General features: G+C 40.5%; 3 protein-coding genes across 6 annotated transcripts in view; 1 reads left to right on the plus strand and 2 right to left on the minus strand.

Moving 5' to 3' along the window:
- CRMP (Collapsin Response Mediator Protein) overlaps positions 1–5,545 on the plus strand; it is a 15,443-nt gene extending 9,898 nt beyond the window's left edge. For 2 of the 3 annotated variants that reach the window (XM_018021337.2, XM_026812025.1), the window contains 5 exons: positions 167–399; positions 1,159–1,495; positions 1,773–1,928; positions 2,047–2,320; positions 2,432–5,545. In XM_018021337.2, coding sequence (XP_017876826.1) covers positions 167–399; positions 1,159–1,495; positions 1,773–1,928; positions 2,047–2,320; positions 2,432–2,511 — 1,080 coding nt within the window. In that variant the 3' untranslated portion in view covers positions 2,512–5,545. The remainder of the gene's footprint in view (positions 1–166; positions 400–1,158; positions 1,496–1,772; positions 1,929–2,046; positions 2,321–2,431) is intronic. The other variant, XM_018021338.2, reaches the window with a different exon arrangement.
- Positions 5,546–5,683: 138 nt separating this feature from the next.
- LOC113464088 (epidermal growth factor receptor kinase substrate 8-like) lies at positions 5,684–6,529 on the minus strand. Its single transcript, XM_026812032.1, has 3 exons — positions 6,213–6,529; positions 6,010–6,145; positions 5,684–5,945 (listed from the first exon to the last, which is right to left on the minus strand). The coding sequence occupies exons 1-3, from the start codon at positions 6,359–6,361 to the stop codon at positions 5,877–5,879; spliced, it is 354 nt and encodes a 117-aa protein (XP_026667833.1). The 5' UTR covers positions 6,362–6,529; the 3' UTR covers positions 5,684–5,876.
- A 755-nt stretch (positions 6,530–7,284) lies between these two features.
- LOC108623062 (epidermal growth factor receptor kinase substrate 8-like) overlaps positions 7,285–15,342 on the minus strand; it is a 14,185-nt gene continuing 6,127 nt past the window's right edge. For both annotated transcript variants that reach the window (XM_026812022.1, XM_026812023.1), the window contains exons 2-6: positions 12,715–12,788; positions 12,263–12,498; positions 11,658–11,997; positions 10,352–11,556; positions 7,285–10,153 (exon numbers count right to left, since the gene is read on the minus strand). In XM_026812022.1, the coding sequence (XP_026667823.1) occupies positions 10,016–10,153; positions 10,352–11,556; positions 11,658–11,997; positions 12,263–12,498; positions 12,715–12,760 (1,965 nt within the window). In that variant the 5' untranslated portion in view covers positions 12,761–12,788 and the 3' untranslated portion in view covers positions 7,285–10,015. The remainder of the gene's footprint in view (positions 10,154–10,351; positions 11,557–11,657; positions 11,998–12,262; positions 12,499–12,714; positions 12,789–15,342) is intronic.

The raw sequence follows: 15,342 nt of genomic DNA on the forward strand, positions 1-15,342 counted from the left end.
TAGTAATAGGAATCTACAATAACAAATTCAACATGCTAGCGTTGTTTAAGTGTATAGTCTATACATCCTTAACAGTCGGCTTATTTTTAATCAATTTTCTTTCGGCCGTGGCCACATTTCAACCGGTGAAACCGATGTCAGGATAAACGATGATAATCGCGTTTAGGTAAATTGCCCGCTGTACGTAACGGCACTGTCGAGCAAATCCGCCGCTGACGTTCTGTCAGCGAAGAGGTCGGAGGGTGTCGTCGTGTTCGGGGAGACTCTCGCGAGTACCGTGGGTATCGATGGTAGCGAACAGTACGGAAAACATATCGAAAAAGCCAGACGTTATATCACTAGCCCACCGTTGAGACCTGATTCCACTACACCTGCCTACTTAATCGAACACCTTGCTCAGTAAGTAATCCAACTTCAGCATTCTACTGTGACACTTATTTTTGTCCCTCGCGCTTGGACCCATCTATTTAGGAAGATCAATGTTTCGCCTTCCGTCTTGGTTCTTTACTTAAAGTTTCAAGCGTTCGCACTAGAGTAATCGACGGATCGTGTAATTTTAAGAGGCGATTAATGAAGCGGGAAGTAGTAAAGCGGCGATCCATCCTCTGCCTTTCGCTGTTTATCTTTTTTCGAGTGGTTCAAGTACTTACCCATTCGTCGTATCAATTGGCTGTATTCGAAAACGTAACGCAGGACAACTGCCGATGAATAGATGGAGGATAAAATAATGTTCAGACTGTATTGCGTGTGTTCAATATTCAAATGACGGTGATAAATTACAGCAACAAATTGGCACGCACGATATAAGGCTAACTGAACGTAATTCTAATAGGCACCGCGTGGGAAGCCGCGTTTGTCTAGCTGCTAGTATTGAACTTAATTAAATGGGCAGAAGAAAACTAGTTTAGAGATCATTCTACGGTCAGCATAAAATTTCAGTCGACGGATCTATTATATCTTTGTATTCTACACGTTATTAAATTATCGTAGCTTATCAGATGTCAAAGTGGCCTTCGTTTCTTAAAATTAATTTCTTAATACATCATAAATTTGCAGATTAACATGACTTTGCGAATAACATTTACATGAAAAGTGCAAACTAATTCCAGCACGCGGTACCGTCTTTCATTCCTTTTGCAACTTATTTTATTTTATCAGAGATGGTCTTCAAGTTACTGGCAGCGATAACTGTACTTTCAACGCCGAGCAAAAGGCGCTCGGTAAGAACGATTTTTCCAAGATACCCAACGGCGTGAACGGCGTCGAAGACCGGATGTCGATCGTCTGGGATAAAGGGGTGCACGCAGGTATTATGGACCCGACGAGGTTCGTTGCGGTGACCAGCTCCAATGCCGCGAGGATCTTCAACTTATACCCGCGAAAGGGAGTGATAGCAGTCGGCTCAGACGCTGATATAGTCGTCTGGGACCCCAACAGGAAGCGTACGATTTCCGCTAACACACATGTCCAGGCCGTTGACTTTAACATCTTCGAGGTAAGGGCTCGTCGATATTAATAAAGCCTTTGTTGCTGCAATATCGAATTTATTTTCCTTCTATCTTGCCGGCCCACGCGACGCAGGAAGTTTAATCAAACCAACTTGTGTACAATAAAGAAAAATCAAATAATAAATCTTACATGCATCACATACTGGCTACGTGCTAATTTTTACGTCGGGTCGTACAACATGATCTTCAATAGTTGTTATGAACTTGACTTTAACTACTCGATATTTGATATCTCGCTAGGAATTTGATCTTAATCTGTTCCAGGGTATGGAAGTTCACGGAGTACCAGAGTATGTTATTGTAGAAGGACGTGTATGCGTGGACGAATGCGAAGTAAAAGCAGTCCATGGTTTCGGCAAGTTCGTCGAAACTCCGAATAACAACGATTATGTATATAATATGATCGAGGACAGAGAGAAGGTACGTTCCACCTTCGGTGATGTGTAAACATCAAACGTGATAAAGTACAAAGCCAACAATACTTTCTAACCACCGGCAAATCGGCTCAAATCAACATCCGAGGTCATTGTTTGTTCAGAGACCGCGCGGTGTGCCAAGGTCCGAAGCCGAGGCGAAGAAATTCGCCGAAGAGGACGCGGCCATTGCGAAGGCCAAAGAAGAAGCGAGAGCGGCGGCTGCGGCTGCGAAATCTATTCCTCAGCAAAATGGCACTTACTCGAGCCCGAAGCCGAAACTTTCGATGCCTGATTGCATGGCGACGTTGCCGGATTCTGCCGTGGTTACGCCATCGTCGAAGGGTCCGCGGTTGGAGGGTCAGAGAAATTTGCAAGATTCCACTTTCTCTATTAGCGGTAAGTAATTGATAAGGGATTAAACTATTCCACAGAGTTCATTCGGATACGGTGAAGGATTTTAAGATGCAACGAGTTGGTAGAAGCGACATTAGAATTGTTTGTTCACAGAGGACGTCGACGAAGGAAGAAGAGCTTGCATCCGCGTGAACAATCCACCCGGTGGTCGCAGCGCGGGAGGTTTCTGGTAATTTATACAAAAAGAATGCTCCGCTTTGCATACAGGGGGTTTATCTTTAAAGGAAGATAAAATTGATGAAATCCTTTTTCTCTTCACCAATCCTTCTATTCGTGCATACATGAAAATACTTCCGCGTTTCTGTCGTCATTTCTACATTGTGATTGTTTTCTATCAGTCCGCTTTCAGGTTCGCTAAATCACTCGATTTGTTAATGACATGTTTTTAAGTTGTTTTTATTTGATATGTTCTCATCGATTAAGGTCTGTTCCGTCAAAGGAGGGCTCGGACACTATCCGTCAGTAGAGTGTACGTTCGTATTCTCATGTTTCACCACACTTTTCGCTTCGTTCATTGCTTCATTGCCCGCCCTATGTGTATCGTGCGCTTCATACTTTGACCTTGGATCATTCACGCGACGTCCAGAGATTCGCACGTTTAATTCTGCGAAACTTTTGTCCTTCGTGCAATAGAACATCGATTGCCGTTTCCAATCGATCAAATATTTATGTTATCATTTATTATGTTTTCTTTGTGTAATAAGTCTTCGTTTTTATGTGTACATTAGATGAACCGTGGAATTGTCCGACAATTTGATACGTATACGCTTTGTATGTTTTTATTTTTACAGAAATGTACAAGCTTAGAGGGTGAGATTATTTTCATTTTGTGGGACTTGAAGAACTTTTTTTTTGTAAATTTGTAGAAAAATGTTTGATATATTATATTTGGTAATTCCAAGGTCAAGCTTACGAACAAGTTATTTATTACATATACATGTGCATGTGTATGTTGTACGTATGCACATGCATAAATGACATACGCATGCACAATAAGATAAACCGAAAAAAGAAAGAAAAATACAATGATCGCGATCAGTTCCCACTATTCGATAATGCTTTGGACAACATCTTAGAAGCTTTGTATTAATCATTGTTGATCAGTTGTTACCGTGACTTCAGTCCATATCGTTTGATAATTTATGTAACACCGATGAACAGAGCTCATCATCAGTTTCATCTGTTGCTTTGATGACGTAAAATATTACATGTCCGGCGTACATATTATACGCTGAACGCGTTTCGCTCTCATTCGACCAAGGTTTCTCCATTTCATGGACATAACATTATATTTTATACCGCTCTATCGTCAGCCTCTGAATCGAACAGCATGACGTTAATTTTTAGAAAGCCAGTCGACGATTGAAACAGTAATAATAATTGTTCTATTTTCTGACACAATCTAGCATTATATTTCGGTTAATTATTATCGTTAATTCTAATGGTGTAAATATTAAAGTATCTTTAGTTTAACGATTGTTTGACGCAAAGGATTATGTAATCGTGTTATATACTATATACAGAGTTACATTTTGAATGGATTGATATACATAGCTCAATTATTATACACGAGAAACGAAGTTTGCGAGTTGATATGATTGAGAAAGTTGGGAGATCTTTCGATCAATTACCCTGTATTTTTATCACTGTGAAACACTGACGAACTTACAATACAGTTGTAAAATGATCTTGGAATAATAGAGGCGTGCACCATATTCTAAAATTATAGTCGCACGAGGATTTTCGTTTTAATAACGTAGGACATAAACTTGAAAATTAATTTCTTGTTGCTTTGTTCATGTGCAAAACAGGTAAAAAACTGCTGGTGCGAACAATAGTCTAATTAAATATTAAGTGAATTACGCACAAATTCGCAAATAGACAAATAATAGGCGAAGACACTAAAGAGTTTGACAACACCGTACTGAAGACAATTGTGCTAATGAGAATGCATTTGACAAGAACGCACACTTGTTCGCTTATGATTGTTGTTAAAAACTTCATACGGAAGATTAACGTATGGAGTCATTTAGCAATACTTAATTTAATTAACTCACTTTTCCTTATTCTTTGATGTCATGATCCTACATTCCAACTGTTCGACGTGTTAAAGGGATTGCCGATTCGTTTTCGTTTAAAATCTATCTCTGGAAGGAACAGCTTGAGGCGCTTCTATAGTGAACCGTACTTGTTTACGAAAGTAAAAATTAAGAATAATGATTTTAATAATAATAACGTTAAGGATAAACGATATTAAACAATAATAATCATCCACTCATAATAAATATTCATTACGTAATTACTAATCGTGTAAGATGGCCGTACACTGAGAACTTACAAAGCTTGTTTGAACTACTCGTAAATGACCAAAACAAGCGTTGGTTACCATTGTAATACAATAGTCACGAAACTGTCAACTATAATTAATGACGTGATACACTTTTCGGATAAGACTTATAGATCAAATGTAGAAAACAACGTTCGGGAGTTTCTCGACGTAAGTAGATTTTATATTGAAATTTGGCGAAAAATTTTTAAGAGTTTTACGGGCATAGAAAAGGGCGTTTCATTAAACCTTTCGATGATTTGTGAAATAGGTGCATATATAGATGAATCGTAATAATTATTTGAAGGAAACAATAATTACGTTACCAAGACGTTCATTATTGTTGCCTTTGAATAATAATTACCTATCTGGTTGTGTGTATGATTCCATAATAGTGCTTAGAACTTGATTTTAACCGAGAAACATATTTCATTTTATTACTTCGTTTCCGATGTTATGTTGTATGGTTGAATGAAAACACGTTGTCTTCATTAGTTTTAATGGTTGTCAGAACAATTAACATTTATTGCGCTTTTTCATGATCATTGTGTACGCATTACATTCGTTCTACCTTTTAAAAAGTTTCAACTACAGTATTCGATGCGTGGAACATTGTATTCGTGCACTATTACAAAGTTTCTATGAGAATTTGTTATTTCGATTACATAAACATATTGGAGCTTTGCGACTTTTACCTTTATAAAACAAAAACCAGAACAAAACTATAATTATCAATGTGTTCACGTTACGTGACCTCGAGTCGAGTATTCGAAAGAAATGTATAGTTTATCGATATAATAAGTGATACAGCTAGAGTACCTATTTATGTCTGTTATAATGTATGTGATCGCTTGAAATAAAAACCTGACATCAATATTAAACTGATGGTGCCGAGATTAAATTTTTGTAACAGAACTGTTATTTTATGGGAAATGAAATAGTAGAGAAAGAGACAAGCGGTACTGTTATTAATCTCATTATTTAAACGTTTCGTCTGTAAAAGTATGTGAACACGGAGGAAAGTAGCACACGTTGTATTACTAACAGTTCACAAGTTCATCACAGTATTTTACAAGAGTGGTAACATTAGTATCACTCAGTAATAAATCTAATTTAATATTACATTTTACCATATACATACGTTCTAAACATATGTATAATTCTTAAGTTAGGCTTTTAATGCTTTAGGAGTATTAAATAGTCAATGTTTCATCAGTCCTCCGCTCGGTGCCGAGCTTTTGCTAATATTTGCTTCAACTCGGATGGTCGCTGTCTGTTTTTCTATAAATTTAACATGAAAATATCAAATTAAACATTTGAGATCTGCTGATATTTTATCACTTACCTCGCTTTCGACTCGCGCTAATGAAATCTGACTGTAGAGTTTACTACCTTCCCCAACATCGCAGTGTTGCTCTAACTGTCGTTTAGTCAAATTGAACACGTCCGAACCGGTCATGTCTCTTAGCTGTTTGCAAACTCTGAAAAGATTTAGTTCTCAAATATCCAGTTTATCGAATTCCCAAATCGAAGAATATTGTATCATACTTCTCTGAGAAGCCCTTGGCAATCAACCAGTTCTGTACTTCTCTGGGAGTAGAATAATGATCCAAGACGGGATCACGGTTCATACTGTCATTGTAGTGACTCTTCTTTGAGCGGAATATCGATAATACCTGTCTCAGTTCTTCTTGCATTTGCTTTTCCGTTTGCTCTGAAAGATATACCACGTGGAAAGAAAAATGTTAAACATAAAATTGGAAGCCTCTGACTATTACCAGCTATTGAGTGATTACTCTTCAGCGTGCTCGTTCTACTTGAAATAGTTGAGGAAAGGGAAGTTTGACTTTGTAACTGGGGTGGAGGAGGTGGTGCCGGTGGTGCCGATGGTACTGACGATGCCGATGGCGCCGATGGTGCTGATGGTACTGACGATGCCGATGACGCCGATGGTGCCGATGGTGCCGATGGTGCTGACGGTACTGACGATGCTGAAGATGCTGGCCGTACCGTTGATGCTGACGATGCCGAAGGTACTGGCCGTACACTTGATGTTGACGATACCGAAGTTACTGGCCGTACTATTGATGCTGACAGTGCCGTTGATGCTGGCACTGCAGTTGATGCTGGCAGTGCCGATGGTGCTGACGAAACCGATGATGTTGGCGGAGTCGACTGTGTCGGCGTTTCGAGGTTTACATTTGGAGGCGGTGGATGAACGACCACCTCCGCCACCTCTTTAGACTCCTTATTAATGCTTTTAAGTTGTACTCCGAACACCGTTTTGTTGCCATTACTGGACTTTGTTTCAGTGGAATCGTCTGAAATACAATTGACATTATCTGCGATAATATTTAATGGTATTCAAATAGTAGGTTGTACAGACATTAAAACACTTGAACGGACTTACCCCAACATTCTTGAAAAATATAATCACTAAACACTTTCCAATTGGACGATTACATTAAGCACACTTTAAGCAAACGCAAAGGGATGACAGTAAAAATACTGACGAATAGATAACAAACATAGTTTGCCTTTTTTTTAAGTAGTACACGTTTAATTTACGATTAATCTACCAAGATAGGCCGAATACTTATACAAAGAGACAGGCTTAATCTGTAACCGAGTATATTTATTAATCAAGTGATGTACATAAATTACAGTGCAACGAAATACTGGACGGATTGTAATCCCCATCCCGTGGACACAAAACAAGTAAAAGAATTAAAAAAAGAGATTTCGTTCGATCGAGAAGTGATTAACAATAGTGTGTCGTATTTTTATTATCAATTACAAAGTGTCCCTCGTGGAAGAATATTCACGGTTCATAGAGACTTGCTCGCATCGTTAATCATAATCGTTAGATCATAATTAGAACATATTAAATATTAAATGGATGTAAAATAGTAATTTCGAGATCTAATTTGCAAGCATCGTTGAACAAGTTTCACCTACATGATTTCTTCTGTCTAATTTCCTTAAGATCGACTAATCACGGTAGCTTTTGTCGAGAACGGCTCTGTCATTGATTTCCGTGTATAAATAATTGGATATAAGAATAAATCGATAACGCCTACGGTGATTGCGCATTATCTAAACCCTGCTGTTTCCGCAAAATTTTTCACAATAACGAAGCAATGTAATTGAGTACGCAGAGTTCATTTTGCTTTCCTCTTAAGTACAACGACGCTAGAAGAGTGACAAACAAATTGCAGTAATTAATGTTGATTGTCGTCGTATCTAAATTAGGGTCCGATATGGAAGTTTTATGTGGCGATACGTAGAAGGAGAATCGAGAGACCTCAGGCTCAGGAATCTTCCTCTTCGCCCCGCTTCCCTTCCTTCGCGTATTTGTACAAGCTTATTCACACTAATGCGTACAAATGCATGCGACGACACGTACAAGCATTAAAGCTGTTAATAAAAAATAAGTCGTAACAGTCCATTAAACGCGTGAACCGCGAAGAGCATTCTCATCGATCATTCAGAGGAAATTTTTAATCAACAGTTTTCATTCGACCAGCGACTAACTTTTTCTCGCAATGAAGCCGATGTAGTAATAGTGGACAGGCTAAGAAACTTCGCCACGATCTCTCGGCAGAAACGTTGCACAGAAAAATTTGTTTAGTTCAAGTGGACTTGGGTATTTAATTTCAAACGAGAAACTACTACTTACAATCTTTTATGATTTAGAAGCTTAACCAGTTCACTTGACTCAACGCTTTTGTATTAAAATATTTTTTAATATATAACTATACATATTCTCCTTTCTGTTAAGTATATGTATATATAATATATTTATACTAAGATTTGGTTAGTCGATAAATATAAAAAATATGGTATCATCCCTACGATCGCTATAAAAAGGTACGGTATTAAGATGCACTTATTTCTGACGGATTTCTGAAGTAACAATAGTTTCAGTTCATCTCGAAATTTTCTATATAAATGCCAGTTAATAGTACATATACTATAAATTAATATAAAGAAAAAGATCTCGTTCCGTTCAATATCAAAAAGATTTGTTCGTTGGATACAGCGATAAAGTAAGTTCTATTCTATTAGCCATCGAATCTTTTCGAGTCATAAGTAACTTCCATTTTTTTTATCAAACACTTTCCCTAATTTCTCCAAGTGGCGATTGACATTTGATTGTGAAATTGTGATGTGTTCAATTTTTCTACTATACCTCTTGTTGATTCACGTGAATTTTGTTTGACTATTCCCTTTAAAAAGTTGTCGTCAAAGTAGGAAGAACGTCTCGCCCTCGGTTCGTTTTTCAAGGTCGTATCTCCAGAACGGAATTTCATAAACCAATCTTTAACTACCCGATCAGTTATTAATCCTTCACCATATAAACTGCATATTTTGTCAGCTGTGGCCTTAGCACTATTGCCTTGTTTAAACTCCCAAAGCATTACATGACGAATATGCACGTTTTTACTCTCCATTTCAGTATTAAGAAAAACAGTTTAATGTAACGCGCATCACACAAAACAGTTGACAGAAGACTAACACAACTTTCGTTTATACCGTGAACAGACAAATTCCTTTTTCCCAGTGACTCATAATTGGAAGATATGAACAATTTTTACTCAGCTGCATAATAGGAAGTTAATTATGACTCGATCTAATATCTCGATGATTGTGAAATTATATTTTTGATTAGAAAAGTTGTTTCTGATAAAGACACAGTCTTATCGTCTGATTCATCGCAGTAAACTTCAATTGCTATACAATTTACGTTTTACTTTTCAAAATTCTTCACGATATCTTTGAAAATCGAAATATTTGCCATAAATTATGTTAAAAAGAAACTTTGGATAAGACCGAAGAACATGGAAAACTTGGAATCACAAGTGTAATGATTCGTCCAGTTATACCTTGCCCCTATTGCGATAACGATTGTTGGCGACTCGCCCTAGATATTATTTGCACATACCTCTTCATATATTTATATAGTATATACAAGTAGAAGAAACATGGTGTTGACATAAAAAAATTGAAACCATAAAATGCTGACGAAGACAAAATGCGCGGTTTGAGACACAACATAAATGCCGTGGCGCCAATATATTCGGTGAATTATTGATCATTTCTAACGTGGCATGCTTTATCATCCAGTTGGGGCTATCGAGGAATGAAGAACCTTCGATAGCCTCGACTGCAAGCACCCGAGACGTGAAAGCCTCAACCATTTTAACATCAACTGTTTGGGTGGTCTACTTTTGTTAAATCTCCCCGATATGGACGACCACGACTCACAAGTTATTCTATCGATTCGACATCTCTCCGATCCCTCAAGCAACGGACAAAACTATGCGACTCTGCCCTTGTCGCTAGATAGCTTAAAAGTATCGGAATTCACCTTTTTTACCGAGTCTCTCTTTCCTCACCCAATCTACCGGCGCTGGTAAAGGAACCGCGTGCGTTCGGTGAGTAGCTTCCGGTCCTGGACTAGTGCTGGTCCTCTCGATTTCTGAGTCCTACACATTTCAAAAAAAATTTTTATTGTCCTGCAATGAAAGTAAATTCGCAAAGAACGAACAGAAAATAATTCTCTACGGACAACGCCTGGGAGCATAGTTTCGCAATAGTAATTACTCTTTCTCTCGAACGAGGTCTTTGTAACAATTCCAGCGTAATTGCTTTTCTAAGGGTGCAGAAGCTGTAGCGACTCTCACCTCGTAATTATAACCGTGCCCCTGCCGCGGGTATCTGCTGGTGTATAGAGGATTGTTGAAAACGTCGTTGTCGTTTGAATTGGTGGGATTGTGAGGCGTGACGATGGTGTGCGGCACGTGCGCAACCTGCCCTCTTGAATTCCTTGCCTTCCACCATTTCCTGCTGTCGTCGAGAATCTCCAGGTATTCGCCTCTGACGACGGTCAATTCCTTGTCGTTATTCGCCGTCCTCGGATAGGTAACTTGCACGATTTTGACGTGTCTAGCTACCAAATCGTCTAGCCAAGCTTCCTGTGCTCTTTCCATACCAGTGGCTCTCGGTGTTCTCTCGATAGAATCCACGGATATATCGCTATGCGCTCTCGTTTGATCGACCACTCTCTCCTCCCTACCGTACAGCTCAGAGCCGGGCCCGTAATTCCTATCAAAGTATTCGTTACCGGCACGCTCCTCCCTGCTTTCATACTCCAAGTAGTCGCTGCTGTAATGGGACTCGTCTACTTCTCGGTGATTGTAGTACGGATCGTTTTGCTGCTCCGGCAGTTCGTCCCTTTTCTGTTTGTCGGCGTTCAACAGAGAAGCCAGGTGATCGTGATCTCTGTCCTCCGGAATCGGGGACCAGCCGTCCAAGAACACAGGGTGGTAAGGGGGTACGTGCCCCTTCCATTGATCACGGGGTATCAACCACGTGTCGCCCAGGGAATGCCAAAGCTCCGTCTCCTTGCTGGTTACGCAATTGATCAACAGGTTGACCGCTTCTCTGGTCAGCAACGGTGATACTACTTTGCTTGGCAAGTTCGGGTCGTAATTTGTATCGTGGGACGCGTCCACGATCAGAGCCAGAGGAGTGAAAAGGAAATGGACGAGTTCGGGAGCGTTGGGATCGTGAATGTGGGCCTTCAGTTTAGCCAACAGGTTGAACGATAGCTTGAACTTCTGGAAGATGTCGATGAATTCTATCTCCGGCGGCGGCTTCGCCCTCATGGTCAACATCCCGTCGCCCATCCTCTTCTTCGACTTCCGGTTGCGCCTTCGACGTTCCAGCTCTTTGGAGGCAGCCGCCGCGTGCTGCAGACGCGCGATAAATTTCTCGATGTCGTCGAAACAATGGTTCAGGATGGTCACGTCACGTTCATATTTCTCAGAGGACGTCGAGGACACCTCGTCGTTGTTCTCCTCGCGAGATATATCGTTCTGGCCGTCGGCTGTGTTACAGGAAAACGGACGCATCGAATTACTCCATTTTGTACGAGCTTCATGAAATATTCAGCAACAAACAAAAAAATAGAGACGAAAGGAGGGGTACCATTGTTAGCGTTAAAGGCGGACACTTGCTCCCGGACGTTGACCCCGTTGAGGGGTGGTTCCGGTGGTGGTAAAGTGGGAGGCGGTGGTATACGACCCCTTGGGCCTCTGGGTGAACCGCCCGGGACCAATTTACCCATTTGCAGCATTTTGAGGTCCTCGACGAGGTCCTGAGCCGAGACGCTTTGACACTGGAATATATGCATTTCTGCCCGTTGACCCGAACCGCTGTCATCCGCCACTGTGAAGACGAGAATGTTGTTATACATCTCCATAGGGTCCCTCGACGTGAACGCGGTCGGTTCCTGTATCAACGACGCTGGGAATCGCTCCATGACGGCCTGCATACGAATTTATCAACGATGCATTAAGTGAAATTGCCACAAGTCGTACATAATGTTCATTTCAAAAGTGTCCCACTTCGTATTTCGTTCATTTATAACGATCATCACAGTAATGAAGTTACGGTATCGTTTATTCTCTTCGCTGAAAAGAAGGCCGCGATTAAAGCGAGGTGTAAAAAGGCTATGGCCCCGGACCTCCCTTAATCGCTGCCTGCTAAAAAGCCAAGAAAGCATCTTTGTGTCTTTGAAGAGGTCTCCTTACCCCCGTCTCGTTGTCCATGATTAATACCCAGTTCCGTTCTAAACGGAGCTGCATCTTTTGGCTCCATATGCCGTTACTCTTCTCCAACTGCAAAAGTCGCCGCATACCGTCTGCTGGATAAACAATACCGGTTTCCTTCGTGACCGTGAACGTGGCCAAATGCTCCATCATGTACGTCGGCTCGGAGCTGCTCACGCGGCCGCCCGATGTGCTCGACGGACCGCTGGACCCACCATCTGACGCATCATTGTTAATTTGGTCGTTAGCAGTTTCAGTAATTAATCAAATGACTCGGCTGATATCGCGATAAACCTCGACATTGACGGGTAAGAAATTGGAAAAGCAAAGCAGGTAACGAGGATTCGTCAATCCTTGCAAGCTGCTCCACTTGCAAGAACTAATTCACCTTTATTAATTGTAAGTCGCGTGATTAACGTTAAGTCAATATATACCTTTGTTGTAAGTGGACGGGCTGTGTCCACTGTTGTAATAGGGCATCGCGACCGAACAATGCTTTTCCCTTTATCTGCAACAAATAAAAAGTGACCGGTCTTCAACGTTGGTTCATTTCTTGAGGGTGCAGATTTCGTAATGTACAAGACTTCTTAACGAATTATCGAGAAACGATGTCGTAAAGCCTCGGCAGGCTTACGGTTTAATAAGTTAATGACGGAGACGGGCGATAGTTGCACGTCGCCGTATCGTATCCGGCTACCGGGTCATGGGGACCATACTTGGCGGCACGAAAGCCAGCGTGTATCCAAAGTGAAATTCCAATGAGCCTAATTCGCTCGCCAGACATGTCGAGAATTCCTTTCGCGTGCCTTCTACTTATCGGACCTCAGCGCCCGAAGGTGCGATCCCGCGGACACAATGGGCCAATAAATATTATTCATTGACACACGCTTTTGCAGAAAGGAGCGTCGCGAAACGAGCATGGCGCCAAAACGCAAGTATCAGTGAAATAAATCGTCGAAGAATTCTAAGGCGGATCATGGTTGAAACGAGATGGGGCCCTTCGCTCCATTCCAAAAAGTTCCTGACACGGGATTTGAACTGCTTCAATTTCTGTTTGCTACCAAACATGAATAATGCATAGTTTTTTGTATTTACGTTTAGGTTTATGGAAGGTGTCGTTCACGTATTTCTATAGCTATGAATGGACTTCGTAGTCATTCAAGTTCCTAACTTTATTTGTATTCCTTGACTGAACTCTGTTGTCATCCTATTAGATTACCTACGATTAATTTTTGAAACGCGCCGCAAAGGAATTATACAAAGTTTACTCTACCCGACAATTTTAATTCCCTTCGAGATTCTTGTTTTATTTTTTACATTGCATCGAGACAAACTGAATCCTGTTTCTCCTTATAAAATATACAACATAATAGATACGTTCTCTCTTCGGGCAAATAGAGAAACTATGAAAATGGCTCGAATTTTTGCATAGTTATGTGCCAGGAATGTGAAATTCTGAATTTGCTCCAAGAGAAATTTATTTGATTTCGACGCTCGGCTGTGAGCGTCTAGCATCCATACGGGCACACGCAGCCGATTTCAACCAGGTGTTGAATAAAAGCTCCATGCGGGTTTAGCGGGATATTTCGATCGTAAATGTCGTCGATTGTCCAACAAGTCGTTTACCCTTTGACGAGGCATTATTTAAAAGAAAATCTTGTAAGATCTTTAAGTATCAGATGCTTGAACGATAAAATAAGACGATTTCCCAAGAACGGTGATTGACCCATTTACATCAGACACTGCCGGTCATAAAACTAATAATAATAATAATAACGATACTACATTTCCAATAAATCTTTTTATAATACCTGATGTAGTAATTGATACGATGTTACATTTAATAATTTTTAATACAATCGATATAATAAATACAAACGAGTACTGAGCCATTATAAACTACTTGGATGAGACAAATTGTGAGTGTATATATGCTAATGATGCAAATGGGTTAAACTGTTTATGAAGGATATTTGATTGCTCTACGGGTGGAGTAATATGTGAATTAAGTCCCTTCTCAGTGCCCTTGGGTCGCGTACGATTCTTCACGCGCCTTCCCACGTGCTGGGAGCACATTGACTTTAGAACGCATGATTTATCCGAGGCAATCGGTAAGAACGGTGAATCTTACTGATGCCTAGACTAATACGGCTCTCGTGCGCTTGTGAAACAGCGATTCATCGCTGTTTTCAACCTCTGTTTGTTATTATTCTTCTATGAAATATGTATGCGCGTTGATTAGTTCTGTATAAAAAGATTTAGATTTTAATAGGCGCGGTTTAAGTAAAGGCGTCGAGTGTAATTAATTTAATCAAATTAAAAAGAACCTAGTTTCTCTTCGTTCAATGTTCAGAGGCGGTATCTAATTTACACGATTAACCAGATTTCGAAGCCGGGCCGTAACTAACGATCATTTTCTAAAGTTGTACCGGACAACCGGGGAAACCGATTCGATAAGCCGAACACGACTGATCGACGTACTCAGACGAAAGATTTAACGTGGCTCGATCCCGGTCTTTCCGGTTTTTCTCACCGTAGACGCAATGAAACTACGGTAAAAGCAGCTGGAACGTAGGTAATTAATATTCGGAATCTGAACGTGGAAACGGCGCCGCGCCGGTTCCTACCCAGCAGATAAACGTTCGAAGTTCGAAGGCGAATGCTTTCACTGTGTATGCCCGTCGCTGGTATTAGGCACGCTGGGAATCCGCATAACGGAGAAGGCATTGTTACACGTTCCTATCAAGTGTAACGATGCTGTTTCGTCTAGTTAATGCCGAGAGAGTCCAGCCGCGAACAAGGTGTCCGAAAAAATGAGCCACTTTTCCTCTTCATTCGGTCCCGTTCCGTATCGTGATTTCAGCTTCATCAGTTTTTAGTTTCGAATAGCTTACCTGATCGTCACAACCAGACTGCGTACTTCAAAACATTTGTCGTATGAGTAAAACAAATTCAATATCATTTAAGGATGTATTGGCTATACAGTCAATCCCAAAAGTTGTATGTACTTTAGAAACGCATTTTTTAAAAAGAAATCAGACGTCGGAAGAAGATTGCTAATA

The sequence above is a fragment of the Ceratina calcarata genome, unplaced genomic scaffold, assembly GCF_001652005.2.
Source record: "Ceratina calcarata isolate Rehan_Ccalc_2016 unplaced genomic scaffold, ASM165200v1 scaffold250.2, whole genome shotgun sequence".
Classification (NCBI taxonomy): Eukaryota; Metazoa; Arthropoda; class Insecta; order Hymenoptera; family Apidae; genus Ceratina; species Ceratina calcarata.